The 23,755-nt window shown below is 31.5% G+C and overlaps 1 protein-coding gene across 4 annotated transcripts in view; it reads left to right on the plus strand.

Annotated features, from left to right (window-relative positions):
- Positions 1-217: 217 nt before the first annotated feature.
- LOC128989879 (FK506-binding protein 5-like) overlaps positions 218-23,755 on the plus strand; it is a 30,907-nt gene continuing 7,369 nt past the window's right edge. For 2 of the 4 annotated variants that reach the window (XM_054411976.1, XM_054411977.1), the window contains exon 1: positions 21,046-22,539. In XM_054411976.1, the coding sequence (XP_054267951.1) occupies positions 21,175-22,539 (1,365 nt within the window). In that variant the 5' untranslated portion in view covers positions 21,046-21,174. Of the gene's footprint in view, positions 350-14,526; positions 14,824-16,207; positions 16,229-16,872; positions 17,002-17,517; positions 17,642-18,271; positions 18,373-18,776; positions 18,821-19,782; positions 19,919-20,408; positions 20,460-21,045; positions 22,540-23,755 lie in introns of those variants that run through there. The other 2 variants (XM_054411978.1, XM_054411979.1) reach the window with 2 other exon arrangements.

Genomic DNA, 23,755 nt, shown 5'->3' on the forward strand with positions numbered 1-23,755 from the left:
TTTTAATTTAATTAAAATACATCCAAAACTAGTGTTAATTTTAATCTCAAATCAATTCAACAGAATATCGAGTCTTTGTGCACAATATTTACGTTATCCCTAAACAAATTTACGAGCAAACAATCTGTTTCTTCTTCATCTTCAGTCCAACCTAATACAGTTCATCAATGCCAAATCGAAGGTTTCCGGGCTAGTTTTAGCCGAGGCCGCCAGTCCCTGTGATCAATCGGCATCCTCGGCATCCGTCAGCGAGCTCAGGATGGCCCATTTCCACTGTTCCTGATGCCAAAATAGCGCCACACTCACTCCGTACCTAGCCTCGCACGCATTTGCACACCACTCCGCTTCGGTGAGTAACTATTCAACGCGTTTTATCATTTATTTTTTATTTTTAAATAATATAAAAAACACATTGAAGATTTAATTAATTGCGTTGTTGTAGGTAAACCCATTTTATAAAGAAATAACTTTTATGTTTGTTTTTGCATTTAACTATGGTATGAACTATGGTTCATTTGGATAGTAAGAATAGGTGTATACTTAAAATAAACGTGAGTTAAAAAATAAAACTTATTTAACGGTAAATAAACACACTTGAAAATGTCTTAAAAGTCTGGCAAAAACTAAAAAAACTTGAAGAACTTAAAAAAGTCTGTGTTTTGGAAGTTAGTAAACGATGATAAAAAATAACAACAATAATAAAAATAAACTAGTAATAGTTAACGAGGCTGACTACGTTTTAAAATAAATTATAATTTATTTATTGAAAAAAAAACAAATAAGCCTAATGGATTAAATTATTTAGCTATCGTATTATGTTTATTCAACCATGTTGCCTGATAAACTTAATCTGTTGAAATCAGCTGTTTGCAGTCGTGTACCGAATTGAATGTTGGTTTAACTGGTCGAGCAGTTTTAAACATTCTGATTTATGTGTTTTTTTCTGAATTGAACTAATTTATTCATGAATAATTCTCGTTAATGATTAAGTATTTTGTATATTTTAGAGTATATATTATTCTCTAACACCAAGTGGAAAGATAGGATTGATTTAAACATTTTTAATTAAACAAATGGTATAGTAAACAAAAATTTGTTCCTTCAAACGACTTTAGTCGATATAAAATAATGATTTTTATTGTACTTTAGTTATTATGTTATCAATAATTTTTAACCGACTTCCCCACTACCAACAAAAGAAGGAGGTTCTCAATTTGTTTATGGCGATGTTTTTTTTCTATGTATGTTCACCAATTTCTCTGTGATTCTTTTACCGATCAGTGTGGTTCCACTACCAAAATAACCAGGACAGTTTCTATTTTGTCCCATATATATATTATGTTCAATTCAAATGTAATATTTGTATCGGTAAAAAATACTGAAAACCACAAATATTCAACATTTATTTTGTTTATATTTGTGCAGAGAAGGCAATAAATAATAATAACATTCTAATAACATTCCTACAGCTGTTAGTTGAAACCATTTAAATGAAGCTACAGACAATTCTTCACGAAACAGTTGCTTCATATTGATTAATAAACTATTTCTTGCCATGGAGCCTAAATAAATTACATTGAAAAAATGCATTTGTTTTGGTTACTATAAAAAGGGTATTTTAACGTTTGACCTGATTTGTGTATACAGTAATTCTGTTTTAGGTATTGAATATTCTGACTTATAAAAACATATATGTTTTAGTGAATGATAGTATGATATTGACAAATAAAGGTGTATTGTGAAAACCAAATCATTCGTAAAAGAAGTCTAAATACAAATTAAATACAATTATTCCTTACATGACCTAAGAAGTGTGAGAGTGCATAATCGTCAATTGTCTTAAATAAAAGTGTTAAATATTTTCATTACTAAACATGCATTTGGAATGTTTATTAATATTCTCTAACCAGTTACTATATCATATCAAAACTATAATGCCTGCTTCGGAAAGTCCTAGAGGAAGCTGATTTGCAATTTCGACTACATCTTCAGCAAACAAAACCACCTACCCGGCTTACACCACTTTTAGCTGAATCAATCTTTCATATATATATTTTCCAAATGTAGGCCTACTATACGTGATAACAACCAATTTTCTACTTTTGAGAGATTTTTTAGTGCTGGTAGCTGAGGAATAACTTTCATATTGTTCCAAAAGGCTTGAGACGTTACTGTATTTATTTTTATAATGTATAAGTACACCGATTATAGGAAACGATTGTGTCTGACATTTCAATGTCTCTAGAAAAGACATTTAGTTTTTCATTAGGCCTAATGTAATGGACAACCCTTTGTTTTTTAAGGAATATCTAAAAATGTTTATATTTATACCCTCAAGCAGTTTTAAAATAATCATTGTTCTGTGGCACTTTTGATTGTTTCAAACAGTTTTGCGTATCAAAAAACTCAAGTAATTAATTAATATATAACAAATTATACAGTCATTAAAAATCATGAAATATTTTTTTTTTTTTTTGTAAAAAAATACAACCGCGTCAAACGCTCTAAAAAGAATGAAATAATTTCAATAAAGTAAACTTTTGTATTAGTCAAGCTCACGTATTTCAAGTCGGCACGGCTCTAAATGCAAATATGATTAAAATAAAATATTGTGTGTGTATTTTGAAAATCAATAAATTGTAGCCGGATAACATAAATATATAAAAAAAACATACTGAACTGTTCTGTTTGTATATATCAAAGGAAGTATTTTCTTGCATCTTGTGCTTACTTCAGAATAAATGCATTATGAAAATATCACACACAAATGTTCTATATGAATAGGAAAATAATTTATTTTGATATTATGATAGGGGAAAAAGCTATTTTGATATTAAAACATTACTTTTCCAAGCTAGAAACATTTAAATGCATTATAATCTTTTTAAAAATACTCGTTAATACCACTAAAATGTCGATCTTTGGTTACGGTAATAAAATAACACCCAACGCACAACTATGAAAAAGACATGCAGATTAACAGCTTTAGTTATAGATAGTCACCTGCATTATGTAAATCCTCTTTCAATTTTGTATCAAAAATCATCATAGAGGACTTAAAATACGTGAGCTTGACTAATACAAAAGTTTACTTTATTGAAATTATTTCATTCTTTTTAGAGCGTTTGAAGTCGGTTGTATTTTTTTACAAAAATAAATTATCACATTGTTAGTTTAGTTTATACTTTTCACATATTGGTTGGAAATTAAATTATTTAAACGGAACAATTTTCCAATATTTTTTTATTATTTTGTATTCTCCAGAATTAAAGAATCAATCAAGGTTGCGTCCCTTCAGGCCAACCGATTCTTGTTTTAGTACAAAGACTAAAACATTGGATTGTGGTCCCATAATCAGGACTTAAAAATGCAAAAACAGCATTTTCGTCACTTGGGGTTACTTAAACATAAAACACATACATAAATTACATTCAAAAAATGATTTAAGACTAGATAAAAAGACTTTAAAATGTAAGGTTATGTTCCGGCCGGTGATATACTCCAACTGTTGTCTTAAATAGTATTTGTATCTATTCCAAATTAATGTTAAAATGTTATTTATTTTGCGTACCCCCAAGTGAAGAGTCTCGGAGAATGATGTTCCGTGTTTTTTAAGAACTGATGATGGGAATATGATCTCGAAGATGTTTACATAGTCTTTGTAGTAAAGTAGATCTCTTGGATCTCTTGGAAATTGTCTCTTGGATTGGAGGTATTTAACTTTGATTATTTACCGTTTTTAGTTCAAAAGAAAACGTTTTTACTTTTAAAACGCATCTTTGAATTTTGCTTGGTTGGTTTAAAATTATTTATATAATATCACGTTTATAAACATGTACAGTCTATGAACATGAAGCATATAGTTCATAGATATTAATGTAATAAAAGTACATTTCAAATCTTATAAAACATGCATAATATTAAAGTAATAACACACAGGAATACATAATACTTACATTATGTTAAAACTACAATGGAAACAGAGAAGTCTGCAATATTTGTTGAAGGAGAAAGTTCATGGAGTTGCCGTGAAAGCAGCACCGAACAGTGTTAGTACAGTAAAAATATGTTTTGACCCAAAAAAAAAATAGCACAACCGGGGAATTTGGTACAGATGTTGGTAGTACCTTCCTTTTGAACATACTAAAAGTCCCCTAAAATTGAAGCTGTGCTACGGCCGCCATATTGGAAAATGGCGGCATATTTCTGTATTTTTCGCTATAGTGACTTTATTATTAGAGATACAGGAAAAAGCTAAATGTACAAAATGTAGGTCATCTAAAAATACACATTTTTTGTATTTACCATCTTTCTCTAAACCTAACGGTTTTTGAGTTATTTGTTATTAAGTATATTTAGTTTTTTCTATTTATCAAAAATAGGTGAAACACATGGAAATTGACCGTTACTTTCAAGGATTATGCTAATTTATCCTATTTAGTTAAATAGTGTGATACTAAAAAATCTTAAAATTTAATCTTATTTTATGAGTAAAACCACTCCGCCACAGCAAACCTGCAGACTCAGCAAATTTCCATTTGATTAGATGTTTTATTAAAAAATGTATATCAATAAAATTAGGTTCAACAGGTACCTAGGTTTGCTGCTACAGGTAGGTTATTATAGTGTGTTTTTTTAAGTAAAATATCAATACCTTACTATAAAATAACAAATTTTCCAAGTTTGATCAAAATATATCTATAAACAAGCAAACTGCAACAGTTAACTAATTCATAAGAATAGCATGGGAGTTTTAAATTTACAGTAAACAAATTTGAATATACAAATTTTGGTCGTGTTTACTAAAAAGATGGTGAATGGTCACGATTAGAATATTAACCAAATGGGTTTTCAAAAGGAGATGGAGCCTGTTATTTATATGTAATATTAATTCGTACCAAGCACCGAAAATATTGTATACAGTAAGGTAATCTACCATATTTTGTAAAGTACACAATAGTCATATTAATATTTTATCTTAATTTTTTACCCATTTAATAGTTAACATTTTAGTATTTTGATCGCACCACCACACTTACTAACTATACTTGACATCCCATTGTAAATTTGGAAGGGTGTTTTTCGTGTCTAGTTCATGTTGGTGACTAATTAAGTATGGTATAGTATAGTTAGTTTTATTTTTCAAAAATCGGTGAAACCCATCGCAATCGACGGTTACTTTCAAGGTTTACGACAATTATTCATCCCACTTAGTTGATATCAGAGTGATAGTGGTAGTGCCTTCAAAATATTAAAATGTTAATTTATTAAATGAATAAAAATGAGTATAAAATATTAATATGACTATTGCATAGTTTACAAAATATGGTTGATTGGTTGATTTCCTCACTGCTTACAATATTTCCGATACTTGGTACAAGTTATTATTACAGTACTTAAATTACTTTCTTCATCTCCTTTTGAAAACCCCTTCGGTTAGTATTCGAAACGTGATGAATAATCGCCATATTTTTAGTTAACACAACCAAAATTTGTATATTTAAATTTGTAAATTGTAAATCTTAAGCTACCATGCTATTATTATGAATTAGTTAACTGTTGCAGTTTGTTTGTTTATAGATTTATTATGATCAAACTTGGAAAATTAATTATTTTATACTAAGTTATTGATATTTTACTAAAAAAAAACGCTATTATAACCTACCTGTAGCAGCAAACCTAGGTACCTGTTGAATCTAATTTTATTTAAATACAATTAATAAAACATCCAATCAAATGGAAATTTGCTGAGTCTGCAGGTTTGCTGTGGCAGAGTTGTTTTACTCATAAAATAAGCTAAAATTTTAAGATTTTATAGTATCACACTATTTAACTAAATGGGATAAATTATCATAATCCTTGAAAGTAACGGTGAATTTCCATGTGTTTCACCTATTTTTGATTAATAGAAAAAACTAAATATACTTAATAACAAATAACTCAAAAACCGTTGGGTTTAGAGAAAGATAGTAAATACAAAAAATGTGTATTTTTAGATGACCTACATTTTGTACATTTAGTTTTTTCCTGTATCTCTAATAATAAAGTCACTATAGCGAAAAATACAGAAATATGCCACCATTTTCCAATATGGCGGCCGTAGCACAGCTTCAATTTTAGGGGACTTTTAGTATGTTCAAAAGGAAGGTACACCCAACATCTGTACCAAATTCCCCGGTTGTGCTAGTTTTTTTTAGGTTTATGGAATTTTTCTCTTATTTTTACTGCACTATCTATTGACGATGTCGATGAAGAAGTTTTATATTTGTATTTTAGTGCAATAGAATTATCTATTTTAAATTATTTAAATGCCATAATAAAACACAGAAAAGGCTTTTTGGATCAAATAATAAAAACTATATGTCATTAAAACTTACTAAATTTACGAGGATAAAAATAAAATCACTAAATTTTGTGTACATACAGACTGTAGTTTTTTTTAATTTAATTAATAAAATGAACACTCTAAAAACAATACTAGTGAAGTATTTTAATTATTCTCGATTAGAAAGATGCCACCCTGATACAAACATTGTACAGTAGCTTATTCGTTTTTACAATCGAGGTCTACTTAAATTGAGAACAATTAAAAACCTGCTAAAATTTATGCGACTTGTTCAAGTCAATAATAGAAAACAAATGTGACTTGTTACTCAAATAAAACCCGGTTTTCAGCTGATGTGGTTTATATTTAAGTAAATATTCATTTTAAATTAAAATATTAAAACTAAAATAAGTTAATAAATTAAATTAAAAACTAGCTGCTGGCTCGTACTACGTACGGAAATCAAGTAGTCAATTAAAACTGAATGTAATACAAAACAGTTTGTTTAAACGCATAAAGAAACATTCTGGTAGTTTTAATAGGGTAAATCGTCGTTTAAACAAATATCACGTGACCACCTACTTTTTTCATTGTCATTCATCAATCACATTCTCCTTAAATTCAAACTAACATGTCAACAAACCTTTTACAGTATGAGGATCTGAAGACAATTGTTTCCCTCTGATAATCTGTGTGAGGCAAATTTAAGTTTGGTCTCTTTATTTCTTTGTGCAGTGGCTCTTTATTCGATTTGAGGCTCCCCCTAAACAAACTCTTTTCTCCGCACGGGAAAAGTAAATGATAGGCCATCGGATATAATGGTAGACAAATAGGTTCCATCAACCATTTCAGGAGATCCATCTTAGGTATACCACAAACTCTGGGTTACCAACTGGGCAGCCATCAACTGCTTTGAATATAGCAGCAACACCATTGGAAGCTGGTCAATTGTAACGTATTTGATCTTTTTGTCTCTCATTTATCATGTTGTCGGATCTCATTTCTCTATAAGAAAATTTGAATTTCCATTTTTGACCCAATTTACATAAATATTCTTAACATACAAATAAAACCTGCACATATAGGACCGATAACCTATCTTTTGGTACAACCCGCGTGTAATTCGGTCCAGTAGTATGGTCAGGCTAGCTGTCATAAGTTTTGCAAAAGTGTTTAAATGTATAAGATTAAATAAAGGAATAGTAAACTTTTCAGGCACATGGAAAAATATAAAATTATCTTTCATTAAAACAACCTGTATGTAATTGGTTTAATAGAACTCCATATCTCACTATTAATAGACTTAAAATTTTACCCCACGTTAAATTGTCAATAGAGATTTTAATTTCCGTATTTGTAGCATTTAGTCTAGTAATATCTGAAATCGAAGCAAAATGGGCAAAAAAATATAGACAATTACCTTTCACGTGGTACCAACTGCTAGAACATCGGTCCTTTAGTATGGTCAGGCCAGCTGTCACAAGCTTTAAATTTTGGCCCAGTTTTAAATCTCCATAAGAATAGTTTGTTTTTATATTGGTTCCTATAAGTCGCAACGTGGTCGAAAACTTGACCAAAAATATGTAATGTACAGACTTTTCTATTTTCACCCCACACTTTAAATTAAACATGTGATTAGAATTTGTTCGGATTTTCTTTTTATATTTTGTTGTTACTTTGTTACCAGCATGGCCACCCATAAGGTCCATGTTTTTTGTTTTTTTTTTTTTATATTTCAAATTCATTTTTGTGCTTATTTTGAGGCTATTTTAATTTATAAAGGGATTCTGCACATCTACGGTATCTTCCCGTTGTCGAAAACTAGTTCCAAAAGATGTACTGTGCAAATTTTCACCCCAAGCTGTAAATAAAACATGTGATTGGAATTTCTTCCATTTGTTTTGATTTTCTGTTTATATTTTGTAGTTATTTCGTTCCCAACATGGCAGCCCATAAGACTTTATTAATTTAAAGGCTTATTAATTACATCTTTGAAAATTGTTTAAAACTTCACATTGTTGTGCTTATTTTTGAGCAGGAAAATATCTTTCATTTGATTCCGACCACGTGTAAATCGGTCCAATAGTATGGCCAGGCTAACTGTCATACGTTTTGCAAAAGTTTGTTTGTATAAAAAATATATAGATAGATAGATATAGATAGATGATGATATAGTTGATTAAACCTTTATTTTGAAATACCCAACAAAGCTGGATAAAAACTGATTCAAGGCCTTAGTATTCCTACGTTGTCAATTCAATAGTTAACTAAAAATTGTTTTTACCTTTTGTCTACAGCTCAATCAGTTGTAACTTCCGTTACGGCCGTTTCGGCATTAACATGCCATCATCAGACGTCTTCGGCTGAAGCAGCGTCGTCACAGTAGAAATATATAACACGAACACGAACACATTTTACGAATACAAATACACGAAAATAAAACTAACAGGCCTGTCGCACACACGTTACCGGTTGACATGATCAGAGCTAGATGCTGAGGTTAATGCTGCATCGTTGTTGGTGTGGCGGTGTTATCAGCTGACCTTTGTACTCCTGCCTTTGGTCTATTACTGTCCTGGTTTAAAATGCTGTTGAATATGAAGTGTGATTTATATTGCAGTTTCTCATTTAAAATTGTATCATCTAAACTATTTTCTTTAAAAGCTCTGTAAATTTCATATTCTTCCAGTGTATCCAGTTTATTTCCTTTCTTGCTTGAGTGGAGTATCTCTAGGCCATTGTTCAGATCATACATGTCATGATTTTCGTCAACCAGGTGTTGTGCAAAGGAGGATTTTTGTTTGTCGGTTCTTGGGCATGGATGATGTTCTCTGTATATAGTTCCGAATGTCCGTCCATTTTTTCCTATGTAAAAGCTTGGGCAACTTGCACATTTAATTTTGTACACACCTGACTTCTCACTTTTGTCAATTATACTATCCGACACATTTAATTTGTTAATTGTCTTGTTGTTTGTCTTAAACGCTAATTCAATACCATGTTTCTTCAACTCTTTTGTAAGTGTATACTGAACTGAGTGTGAGTATTCTACACACACATACTTCTTCTTTTGTTGTTGAACATTTCCAGATTTTTTATCATTATTATTTGTTTTCTTACTTAATAATCTGTCAATCATATTTTTGTCGTAACCATTTGATGATGCTATGTGCTTGATGATATTTAGTTCTTTATTATAATTTTCGTCCGACATGGGAACATTTAACAGTCTATATAACATGCTATTATACGCGGCGTACTTCTGTGATGGAGGATGGTAAGATGTGTTGTGGATAGTTTGGTTTGATGTGGTTGGCTTACGATAAATGCTGAACTCTAATTTATTATCAGATTTTTCTATCGTTAAGTCTAGAAAATTTATTTTTTTGGATTCCTCTATTTGCATGGTGGATTTCAAATTTGGGGAAATGCTGTTCAAATATTTGTGTAATAATTCAAGTTGTCGGACATTACCATTAAACAAAAGAATAGTGTCATCTACGTATCGGTGGTACTGCAATACTTTTGGTCTCTGTTTGTTGCGATCTGATAGTATGAATTCATTTTCAATATAATTCAAGTAAATGTCGGCAAGTATACAAGATAGAGGGGAGCCCATTGCTAGGCCCTCGGATTGCGAATAGTATTTTCCCTCAAACTTAAAATAATTCTGCTGTAGTACTTCTTTTAAAAGGGCTAAAAATTCACTGATTGCCTCTGGTAACATATTTGAGTTAGAAGTCAGGTGAGTTTGGACCAATTCCAAAGTTTTCTCAACTGGCACATTAGTGTACAAATTAACGATGTCAAATGACACCAGTAAATCATGCTTTCTTACGTTTAAATTCTTAGTTTTATCAATAAAATCATATGAGTTTTTTAAGCTAAAATTATTCAGGAATTGAATCTGATTTCTTAAAATTTGGTCGAGCTTTTTAGCGAGTGTGTAAGTTGGATGACAGATGTCGACAAAGTATATATATATATATAACTGTTTGCACAGGGCCGGAGGATATAAACCATTGTTTATAAATTCAGCATTTTAAAATTTGACTACATACATTGGTATGATAATATAATAATATAGGGTGGTCCTATTATAGTATCCTATTTTGGCAACACAGACAGTTTGAACCAACTATATAAATAACTCAACGATGTAGTTCTTTACATTGTTGGTTTGAACAGCCGTTCATTGTTGCATGTTTGTAATATATCAAAGGTCAGTTTATAACCACATATTAACAAAATGTATATATTAAACACTGGTCAAAGTGTTAAAATTGTTCATTTGTCCTACAGTAACAAAACTCCATACAAACTTGATAAAAAAAATCAGAAAAAATATATACGATATCCGGGTAGCCTATATCCAACTAAAAAAACCTCAAAAATGTTGTCAAAAGCAACAATACGTTCTCCAGGGTGGAGAAAGTAAAATGGTGTTGAGGTGTATGTTGTATAATGAATGAAATCTGCTTTATCGACACAACGATCAGTGCTGCTTTGACAGCGAGGTAATGTACTTCATTTATCGATAACAAGTGTAGAACAATATCTGCTGTTCATGAGCGTTATATAAACAGAAGCACAAGGTCTTAGAAAGTTATATTTTAAGATTACAGACATTTAGTGTTAATTTTTAACAGATTATCCTATTCTATTATATTGTAGGGTGAGGGTACCAGTGAATGACCGTTTAATCTTGAGTTTCCACCTGCATCCGACGTAGGAATAAAGTTATTAAGAGGGTTCTATCCGGCAGCCTGAATTTCAATTGAAGATGGCAGATTATATGGATTGTAATATAGTTGGAAGTTGAACATGCTTCTATTGTACAAGCTCTCAACATTCACAAAATGATTTGTATCTAATGATAGTATGCTTTTTATAACTTTTACATACAGTATCACAGTTTGCAATGGACGGGAATAATTAACTTTTAACTATTTTTTTAGGAGTTAAAAATACATGTTAAAAGACTAATTTATGGATTTTCAAAATAATTTTGTAGATACTTAAAAAACAATTACGAAGTTTCGGTTTATCCAGTGCATAGTTCGTTTCTTTGTGATTATGTTACAGTTTATTTCATCTTGAGGGAAACGCTTTAATAATGCCCGGAGGTTCTTTTTTTTAGGACCATGTTCACGCGGTAAACAGCCGACGGGTGGAACCCTTTTAAGCCAGTGTTGATAGTTTCAATGTATTGCCCGTATTTCCTAAAGATAAAACTTAATGTATTAATTTCAAACAGTGTTGAAATTGTAATTCATAGTTCAAAAATCATTGGAGCAACATGAATGGCCTAAAAGGTCTATAATATATTAAAATTGTAATAACCTCCTTCCTTTGAACCAAATGAGTTCAAGATTGTCATAAAAGTCATTGTTGTGATTGTGTGAAAGCTGGACACTCTGTATGTAATAAAAATAACCATTTCAGAATCCTTGAAACATAGATTCTAGCGTTACCACTTTTTATCTGGTAAATTACTGTAATCTTTAACTAGTGGTCAAATTCTGATTATGGGTTATCCACATGATTCTGGAGAGACTTTGAGTATCCCAGCAAACACTTATTACATAGTTAAACATCATTTTCAAACATCCGAAAGAAATTTGATCCAAATCTATGTGATGTCTGTCTTTTACCAGTTATATTATTTATTTTTTTAGATAATGGTCCTGAAGATAGCCGAACGGCCATTCACTGGTCATACCCAACGTTGTGATCCAGTAAATGACCGACGACTGTTTCAATAATTGCTGGTTATGATTTTGATCTTTAAATGAGCACATAATTGTATCTCACATGTTAACTGTGAATTAAATAGATACATTGCAGTTTCATTGTCGCTAGTGCCATTATTTTATGTACAGATCAAGGTCAAATACGAACTTGTATTCAGTTACAAAACCTTAAGCTTTTAGCTTTAAATGTAGAATCTTTTTATTAATAAGAAATTGTAATGATAACCTTTAAAGGTTTGCAATATTTTGGTAATTACTTTGTTTAGAGCTTTAAACATAATAGCATATACTATAGGCCATCAGATGCGTTTGCTGAAAAACCAGGTACTAATAAGGGATGTTCAGATTGTCACATGAGTAACCTAGTCATAAATTAAAGGAGCACCCCGTTAAAATTAAAAAACGTGTTACAAATTAGAATTTCCCTTACGTGAATAGTTTTATCTTCTATCCCATTCAGAATACATTTGTTGACATTGATGAATCTCTGTTTTATCTTGAACAGCTGATTTATGCAGAATAATCTTTATGTTTTGAGTCCTACATCATCAATCACAAAAATTTGAAATTTAAAATTAAAATCTTGAAATCAAAGAATAATTTTGTGGTTGCATATTATGCACGTTTGAAAACTCATTGTTGATGGATTTTTTTTAATAAATAATCATCTAAATCCACGGTTTAAGGGCATTAGCTAAAAAACACATGACAAAACTATAAAATCTGGTTATCTTCGTTTTATACATTGACAGAACTGTTGATATTGTATAAAGTTCATGATTACTGTGATTAAAGGAATTGTTATCAATATTATAGATGAAAGATTCAAATGTTATAATAAGCCATGCCCTGCTTTATTTAATACCGTTTTGCAAGTCAACTGCTGCTCACCATGGCAAATGTTGGTACCAGCTTCCAAGGTGATGATATCCAGATCTGTAGTCCAGCATTTATTAACTGCACTATTAGGTCTACAAGTTTAAATATTTATAATCTTGTGTAGATACAACATAACCCTTACTCTAGTCTTCTCTATCTCATTGCAAACACGAGAAGTTCTAGAGAACCAAAAATGTATTCTCCTAAATATGAAAATAGCTTGTGATCTAATATGGATTACTTCGAAAATATTCTTCAATCGACTGTTACCACTCTAGATTAATTCTTCCCAGACTGAACGTTGAAATTCACACTTAAAGCTTACTTAATTCACATCTTGTTGGTTAAATAAATCAGCACGATAAACACAAAAAAATGCACACAAAAAAGCTTAAGTAAAGTAAAATTATAATTAGACAATCAAAAGGTTAGACCTTTACGTGAACAGTTCAAAGTGTGGTAGTCACACTCACGATATGTTTTATCCTATTCACCCCATCGTCAGGTATTATCAAGAATTCCCTATCAATAATTATTCTAAAGAATCATTGTGAAACATTTGATTAATCTATTAATGGATTAAATATTCTTCATAGGAGATCACCTAACGGTGCCTGAATAGGAGAAACACATCGTTGGTGTGAGTACCACACTTTGAACTGTTGACGTAAAGGTCTACCCTCTAATTGAAAAGTTCAGGGGGCATTATGAATTTCAATAAAATTAAAGTTACTGTTTTGACTTGCACTATTTTTTACATCTACACTCTCTTTTGTAAAAGTGGTAAAAATGTTTAAATTTGATGGACGTTAAGATAATTTCAATTAACAGGTTGTCTCATTTATTTTTCGAGTTTCGAGAAACTAAATAAAACTTTACAAGTTTGCAAAGCTTTGCAATAGCTAAAAATTCGTTACAAAGTTTTGCCTTAAAATATAATTTCCCCAAATCCTTTAATTGGTGCTTTTGGTGTAACAAATTAACCACATACACACCTTTAACAGTTTTATACAAAATTTGTATGAAATATATGCATTTAATTTTAGGTCTGCTTGTTCACTTCTGGGTTTACCATGTCGGTCTGTGTTTGAATTGTCGAGAATCATATCGAAAGTTTAATGTTTAGGAGACGTTACATTGTCGATACATCGTCACAAATCCAGTCTACAGTTTTTGACTGTAAAGTTCGATTCACACACAGCCATCCAGTCACAGTTCAGTCTCAGTTGCATACAGAAGTCCTCAGTCAACTTTCCGTTAGTTGGTTTTTAGTCAGTCTTCCGTCACAAATATTTACAATGATGTTACAGCCAAGAATTTTAAATTTAACACAATATTCCATCAAATTTTCATCGTCCATCTTGTTGATTGTTACAAACAGTACTCATAATATAAACTCAATCATTTAAATAACAAAAACACTATTTTCTAACCTCAAACACGTCCGTCAGGCGTCAAAACAATCCAAAAGTATCGGTGGGTAGAAATCTGAAATCTGATATGTGTCTCTACAACTCAACATCTAAGGTCTTTTCTCACTGTTTGACGAAACCGTTTAATTGTTTTCAGATCAAATAAACCACCATGCCTCCAGAACAACAGACCGAGATATCGCCAGAGAGCGTGATACGACGTGATAGTCTAGCATCACGCAGGGAGAGTCTCTACTCACGTAGGGAGAGTAGCTACTCACGTAGGGAGAGTATCTACTCACGTCGTGAGAGTTTGAAGGCTTCGTTTGAGTCTGAGGACAAAATCCTGGAAAATGGATTGACAGTTGAGGAAGGGCTTCAGGATGAAGCTGAAATTCCAGAGGCGATTCCTGAACCTGAACCGGAGCCTGAACCGCTTTCTCCTGAAGAAGAAGTAAGGTAAGGATAATTTTTTAATGTGGTGTTAAGAATCTCCATTGTTTAGATTTTTACAAAAATTGTCAAGGCTGTTGATGCCAAATAAAGTTCTTGACGTGGGCTCTAAAAATCATATTTTCACACATGTTTCATGTTTATTTTACTAAAATAATAGTGTTTCTAGTATGGGTAAGATTTTTTAATAATGTTTCAAAACTAAGGCTTATCTTTTTAAAAGTGCCAAAACAAAACCTTAAATACCTCTTCAATTTACTTGTATGGGTAAATGCCTTTGTAATTGTTAATCTTTTTATGAACTTTGAATGTATAAGAGCTATGTTCATATCATATTTACGACGGTTTTAGTTCTTAGAAGTGACATTCTAGTTTGCAAACTTTTTAAGCTAAATACAAAATTTAAAAAAGGAATATACCTAATATAGAAAAGAAGGTCGTTTGTTCCATTAATTAAAAATATATTAGGTTTTTTACTGTTCGAAAAATATTAAGCTTAGAAAATTATTTGGCTTTAGAAAATTTGTGCTGCCTTAAGAAACAACACTAGTCTTGGGTAGTATCGAAGCTGTCATAAAATCTATTTCCAAATTTTTCCTTCAACAATCTTAACCTTATCTACCCATCCTAGTGAGTCGGAGTGATAAAAAAACCAAGAGTATTAGAATTATTTTAGATTATTTCCCAGGCAGTGATATGATATACTAACGATGTGTCTTTCTTTTCAGTGGCTTCCTGATTATTTCCCTAAAGATAAGTATGATATTATTTTGATAGTTGACTTTATTCTCACAACTATGTGCTAGTAAGAGTTGTGATAATTTAACAACAATAGTTGTATAAGTGCTTGTATTCCAGCCATCAACTCATATTCAAAGGGCATATTACAAAGTCAATCTACACCAAAACTAAAAATATAAGCAATTGATTTTCATTAGACTGAACTAGCACAAGAAACTACAAATAAAAAGTTTCTCTCATGTTTGGAGTAAATAATACAGTGTTATTAAATAAGAATAGTGCAAAACTAAAAGGTTGGTATGTCTGTTTTCGTGATTTTAAACAGCTGATTGTTACAACAATGAAAAAGAAGTGTTTCTAAGTTTGTTTTGACAATATTATGTTTTGTCTCAATTGCTTATTTGAGGTCTACGAAGCCTGCCAACAAACTGCTAAATATTTATTTCAACATGGCACACACGTTATCACCAACGCATTATAAAAAAAAACAATATCATAAAAATGCAATAATTAAATTATGTAGTTTAAATGAGTTGTTGACTACCCTATTGGTTGTTACGGTTGTCAAACATGTTTACTAACATACAACTTAATTTCTATGGCAATCCCTGGAATATATACATTGATTTTTGTTTTTATTTCAGAAAAGGCTGAGGGAGGAAGAGGTTAGTATATTTTTTTTCGAATTTTAAATTTAACTTAGTCATTCTTGTTATTTTTGAAGTCAGTGACGATCTTTTAAGAAATACTCGTAGTAGGCCTACTAGCGTATGGGATGTGCCAAAGTCAACTCCACACATGCCTTTTAATTAGACCATTTATAAACCGACTACGAAAACTCAAAACCCCGAACGCAAACATTTCATTTTTCTGCAAAACCGTAATGGTAGATTGCAATCAACATTAACTTTTATTATTATTTATATATTATTGTGGGAACGTATAATCTGCGACTTCAAACTTTTTCTTACCGTGTCATTGCAATAATGTTTCTTTTAATATTGTTACATATTTATTTAAGAGTAACCAGCGTATTTTTTACCCACTATTTGCTTTATAGTCCTATAAACTATTATTTATCTAGTATGTGAAACATACTAAACACACCAAACCCATTTTCTACATGATAAATTGTTTATCTAATACAAACCTTTATGCCAAACAATTATTTTCATTTAGTGAAACAAAAAAATCTGTAACATTAAACAAATTGTTGTGCTTTAGACTTTAACACTAATTTATTAGCGATAGCATGGTAATTGGCAACTTAATAATAACTTAACTAAGTTTTATTCAAAAATATTTTTAGGAGCAAATCAGAAAGAAGATCGCGATTGAGATGCGTAAAGCGGAGTTAAGAGCCAAGATGGAGGAAGCTTCCAAGGCTAGGAGGGCCAAGAAGGGCTTCATGACACCAGAGCGTAAGAAGAAACTCAGGGTAAGTACAGAAGAGACTGAAGAGTATAGTCATTTTTCACTGGTCATTAAGTCAACCTCTAGAGAAATAAGAACTTTGAGAAAATAATTTGGGCTTTTAGATTAGTCTAGTGGTTCAGAAATCTTTATATTACAACTACTTTTTTTCGTAACCTGCAATTTTCAAGAAACGCAAAAATGTACTTTGCGAGTTAGTTTTCAATATATAACAATACACAATTCAAGGATTTTTGAAATATAACCAATTCGATTAGGAGAGGATGAATAGTAAATGTATTGGTAATTAGGTTAGTTATGTGCTTTGGTATTTATTTGCATATAAAATCCGCAATATTGAATAAACAATTATTTTTTCTGTTTAAACACACAAAAGATAATTGATTATCACTTTTTTTGGTAAAGGGCCCAATAGCAATGCTAAGAAATTTAGGGTATTATCGTAAGCCTTTTCTATAGCACTTAACTAATTTGTATGTAAAAACTGTCTCGTTTGTACAATAGTCGTTTGTATGTTTAGTTGCTGTTAAGGAGAAAAGCAGCAGAGGAACTGAGAAAGGAGCAAGAACGAAAGGCTAATGAAAGGAGGTGGATAATCGAGGAAAGATGTGGAGAACCGGAAGACTTGGAATGGGCGAGTAAAGGTAACATGTTGGTAACTATCCATAGGTATTTTGCAACGATTTAATCAATCCAAACATGTTTGATAAATAAATTTATGTATGCATGAAAACATTTAGAGTAGTAAGCAGGGTGCCTATTCACATTTAAACCCTCCCTTAACACTATAGATTTTATAATTTTCCACAGTCATCTAAAACATTTTTAGAATCTATTTTATGTACGTATTCAGAATAGGTGAAAGTGGTGGGAGAGTTTATTTTGTCTTCTTTTCACTGCCCCAAAACCCCCCCCCCACCCAATGCGTGGCCCCTGAGGTCCTCAGCTCAAATCCCGGCAAATAATCAATGGATTTTATCTAAGTGATAATGCCACAACCTGATGTTATTTGAAAAACGATCACGGGCTGTTACTAGCGTCTTTGGACAATGGACAATTCCCCCCCCCCATGTCATCCTAGTTGCCGCATTCTTTACTTACAGTAACTCAAAAACTAGGTAGAACAAATTACAAATATATGTTAACATTGGAATTTGCATATAGCATTGGAATTTGGAAATAGCAGAGTTTTATTTTTCTTTATCTGATGGACACCCTCTAAATATCGAATTGCCGTTTTGCAAATTCACAATAAATATTCTGGTTTTCTACAGATGACTTGATAGACATTTGTGAAGACTACTTCCAGAGAATCATTGAAATTGAATCTGACAAGTGGGATTTGGAATATGAAATAAGGAAGCAAACATTTGAGGTAAGGTGTTTTAAATGTTAAACATGTTAAAATGTTTATTAAGATGTTAAAATTTACATTAAAATCTTTAAAATGTGTTTGAAGTGGTTTAATTTTATGTATTTTTTATTTCCTAGTTAAATTATATACTCTTACCGCTTCAAAATGCATAATTGGACATTTATAATTCAGGAAAAATAATAATATACGAAAACATCCTTACTAAAACAGTTTTTCCTATAAGTAAAATACAAAAAAACATAATTATATGAAACAGAAATAAGATTTTGAATAAAAATATCACTAATTACCGATAAAGTTAGAAAATCCCAATCTTAAAATGGTACAATGTCTTAGTGGCCGTATGTATTTTACTACCACAAGTCATACCATTCAGTATAATCCAACTTTCTTTCCTTTTTCAGATAGGAGAACTAACTCAAAAAGTCAGTGATCTTCGTGGAAAGTTGTACGTAAAGTATTTTATTTAATTTCCCATTACATATTATGGTTGTAACTATATCACATTATCCTTTAAGGCTATCAAACGCAAGATTCAAAGCCTCTATATCTGTATTTCTATTTTAAACATCACAAGGTCAATGTGTAAATACGAAATATTACGAACAAACCACCTTGCTCAAGTTTCATTTAGATGTGAGCTAATTTTTCCTCGTAACTTTTAGCAAATATTTCAGTAATTTGCTCTGAAATTCCCATTTCAAAGTACTTCAAAAATAATTTTAAGGTATGTTTCTTATGATAAAAAAAGAAGTTGATACAGTACATTATTGTTTCAAATGTATATAAACCAATGTTCAAATTAGGCTCATTTCAACTTATTCATTAAAGCGTATTTATTCGAACTATTTTCAATAACAATACTTCTAATACACCGTAGAAATAATTTAATTCAATAATATTCTTATAATATTTTTCAACACGTTCATAGAGCAAACGCAGTACCTAAACTCCAATTTTATCCTTGTAAAACCTAAAAAATAATAAATTCTTGTTTAAGAAAATATTTTCATATTAGAAGAATGTCTTAAAGTAATCAAGGGATGTTAATACAAAAACCGACAATTATACACATTTTTTCATGGTAGTAGCAAACTAAACTGAGTATAAAGAACAATGCAAATAATATAAAAACTTATTTACATTGGTCCAAGTAAAAAGCTAAATTATTTTGCATACATATTAAAAGTAAAGGTACATTACGCAATGGTAAATCTGCTCAAGCAGCGTTTCTGCGACAGATATTAGTTGTGTTTAATCGTACAAGTGTAGTTAATCGTGACTTAATAGGTAAAAAACATCTTCCAGGCAGATTGAATAGCTTTCAAAATGCATTACAAATATAAACGCATATATCTTTTATTTAAATGAATAAAAAATCACTTTGTATTCACTAGACATATATTCCAGCCAACGCCCTGTGTTGAAAAAGGTGTCTAAGTATGAGAACAAATTTGCAAAGCTACAACGAAAAGCTGCGGAATACAACTTCAGAAGCCAGCTGAAGATCGTTCGAAGACCAGACTACAAACCCAAGGAGGAAGATGTAAGTTTTGAAACTTTAATAAACTTAAATTTGTAAATAAAAAATAAAAAGACCACTTAGAGTACAAAAGCTTTGCATTAGATGATTTTTCTCTTAGTAATATCCATTGGAATGATTATTTAATCAATATTTTATATTTAGATTACATAATAACACTGGTTTAAAATGTAAAGATGCTTAAAACCTTTATAAAACTATTAAAATGTCTAGGTAAACATAATAATAGTTTATAATAAAAGGTAATCTTTTTTTTAAATTCAAATTCTTTTTAAATATGATTTCCGTATAAAAACAACAATGTTTTTCTTATACATATTACAATACAATACATATTACAATATTACAAGTTTATACAATATTAAAAAACGCTGATGGTTGTAAATAATAATTATACTTCCACGCAATACAATTTTAACCAATCAATTGTTGTTATGTTTAAGACCCAATCCTAGTTATTGACAGTAGAAATTCCAAGATCCTTCTGTTTCAGAAGAAATTCCATGGAATCAAGACCACAGAAGAAATTGAACATTTTGAAAAGGTAATGTTTGTCACCTAGGTTTAAGTGTGCGAAAACGTTTGCTCATTTCCTTTTAATATCTAATGTCTATTTTAACCTTTAATAATATAATAGATATTTAATATTAACGCAACCAATTTCCATACTTGCACGACGCAACATTGATAACATTTTTTTTTTTCATTTGTGTATGGGGGGAGGGTGTATTTAGTCTATTTAAATATATATACCATTTACACTAAACATAATTTAATTTTAAATTTATATGTTTAAGAGTTGTAATTATAAGTACCTACATAAGCTTGTGAAACCCCTATGACGAACAATTCCCTAAAACTCCAGAGTTCACATATAATACAACAAACGTATACATTTTACAAAGTTAATGCGCCAGCCTCCAAAAGATTTTTGTTCAATTAAAACCGTGAAATAACCCGAATATAATCAACACGTTTACATTTAGCAATATAGAAATTAATTAAGAAACATCTATGACGAGTTCAGATAACAATAGCAAAATTACAACTACGCCAGACAAAAGTTTTGCCACGGTGAAGTTTCGTAACCGTCCTGAAATAAACTTTGCCCGATCGAGTTCTCGTCAGTCGTAGTTTTGCGCAGTAGAGTTTCGGTAGATAATTTAGAATGGGTAGAACTATCGTTGACTGCGTCAAGTTGATGTATCACACCGCCGCATACGTCAATTTAGTGCTGACGGTCCCTTCCAAGCCCAATCATGGCCGCAAGATGCGCTAGCTGCAGCTACCCCTTGTCAGTAGAGGATAGCGTGTCTTGCCTCGAGTGTTCTAGCCATTTCCACATCGACTGTGCTCAGCTGGTGGGATTTCCGTATTACGAATTGAGCAGCGACCCGTTGAGGAACACCTTTCATTGTCAAACTTGCAAGATTCTCCCTCTTCCTCGGCCATCGGACAGTGATAGCGACAGTGAAGATTACACGATGCCCTCTAGACAACTGGACTTCCACTTGGAGGGCCAGCCGGACTTTGCGAAAGATATGAACGAGCTCAAAGGAACGGTCCAAGACCTATCGGAACTCTGCAAAGACATGTTCAGAGAGATTGGAGAGTTGAAGTCTATCAATTTGACCCTTCGATGTGGAATTGAGAATATTAGGCATGATAGTGAACAACAAAATAGGGTTATATCTGATTTGAGGAAGAGGATAGAAGCTCTTGAAGGGAGGAAATTGGATTCGTTCAAGCCGATTGAGACCGACACGTATGTAGATAGAGTAAGCGTTTTAGAGGAAGACGTTGAGAGGTTTTTAACACCTGATCCTGAGTATTCAATATTAAAAGGTGTAGAAAATGTACAAATAGCAGAAACGCTAAATATAAACGAAAACGAAATTCAACCCTTAGAAAACGATATTCAATCCTTGGAAAATGAACCTGTTCTTACATTTAATAGCAATGAAACTAACAGCAATGGACAGCCTAAACAGTCAGATGATTATATAAATGTAGAACACACCTGTGCTAATACAACAACTAATGAAGATAGGTACCACGACGAAGAAAATATGCATTTTGCTGACCAGGAAAAAATTTCAAAATCTGAAGAAGAAAGTAATGAAACAGACTTAGTTAATCCAGTGCAGGATTGGGAGTGGAAGGGAAACAAAGCTATACATCTTAAGGAATTAAAAAATGTCAGTTCAGAGGAGGAAGAAGAATGTGAAACAGAGCATGTTACATCTAAAGAACACTGCTGGGAGGTTTTGGAAGATGATTTGAAAACAGTCGTAGTTTCAGAACCTTGTGTTAGGGAAGCATTAGAAGAAGGTTCTGGTATCAATGAAGAGTCAGAAATAGATGTTGAAGGAAAGAGAGTAACCTGGGCAGATGAGGATTATGCCAATGAACAAGAAACAGAAGAAGAAGAAGAAGAAGAGGAACAAACTATTGAAGAACATTTTACTTCTGGCACAGAATATACAACCGAAAGTGTTCAGGAACAAGAAACAGAAGAGGTAGAAGAAGAACAACAACATATTGAAGAATCCTTTTCATCTGACACTGAATATACGACTGAAAGTTTTCAGGAACATTCCGAATCAAAAATAAAATCGTTTCAGGTAAACCCTTACTCTAGTTTTTCCTTGGTTTATTTTAAATTTATGTATAACCATGGCTTGATAATGTATTTTTAACATAGCAAAATGTTAGTTTATGCTATTCCAATTTGAAAAGCTTAATTTATTATGTAATACAAGACCCAAGCACAAGGTAGTCTTGAATTGAATGTCTAATGTCTTATATACTGTTTAGTTTCGTACACGTTTCAAACCATTATCAGTACACAGTAAAACTACGAGTGGAGTAGTTAATTGAATTTTTTTTATTTGCTGTTTTAGATCCGTTGTTCGCTCAAGAAAACATACAATCCAAACTATTGAACTATGATGAACATGTGTTCTATGTATAATTAGAAAACAGCAATAATTTATTGTATTTGTTTACACATTTTTTGCCGATTACGAGGTAGGGGTATATTCAGTTATATTTTACGTATTCCAGTCCCGCTTGTTTAATAAAATACAAAGATGACACACAAATTGAACCACATTACGAAATATATGAAAGCCAAGACTTGCATGATCTAACAGAATTTGGCACGTCACTTCGCATCTAAATTCTTGACTTGAATGCCTAGCAAACTTTGGTACTGATCCAGTTGAACCCCTATTTGACATTGATGAGCAGAATTAATTGATGGGTGTTAACTATTGGTGCCATCATGGGGCGTTTCAAGGTCTATTGAATAATTGACTCATGTCTACTTTTAAATCAGTTGCTAAACCATGCAGACCCTAAATTAAACTAATGTACTTAGCAATTATATTTATATATTAATAGGCAAGCATGTTTCTTTAAAACCTGTTTTCTCAGCTCGTGTACATCGCAGGGGAAATCTAAACATACTGCTATTTTCCTGTAGATGTGCAGAATCCCTGTATGAATTGAAAAAGGCTCAAAAATAAACACAAATAATGTATTTAAAATTAAAAAAAAAATTGTATAGGCCTTATGGGTTGCCATGCTGGCGAAGAAATAACAACGAAATATATACGGAAAATCTAAACAAATGGAAGAAATTCCCATCACATGTTTTATTTACAGGGTGGGGTGGAAATAGAGAATTATGTACATTACATATTTGTGGTAGAGTTTTCGGCCATTGGACGACCTCTAGCATAATTAATTACAAACCGTACAAACGTAAGCTTGCGTAATTCGATTGTTATAAAAGTGGTTATTTAAGAAAAATAAAGCTGTAAATGTGCTTAAATT

Source organism: Macrosteles quadrilineatus, unplaced genomic scaffold, assembly GCF_028750875.1.
Source record: "Macrosteles quadrilineatus isolate MER2022 unplaced genomic scaffold, UCM_ALF_1.0 Scaffold_3__2_contigs__length_128488019, whole genome shotgun sequence".
Lineage (NCBI taxonomy): Eukaryota > Metazoa > Arthropoda > Insecta > Hemiptera > Cicadellidae > Macrosteles > Macrosteles quadrilineatus.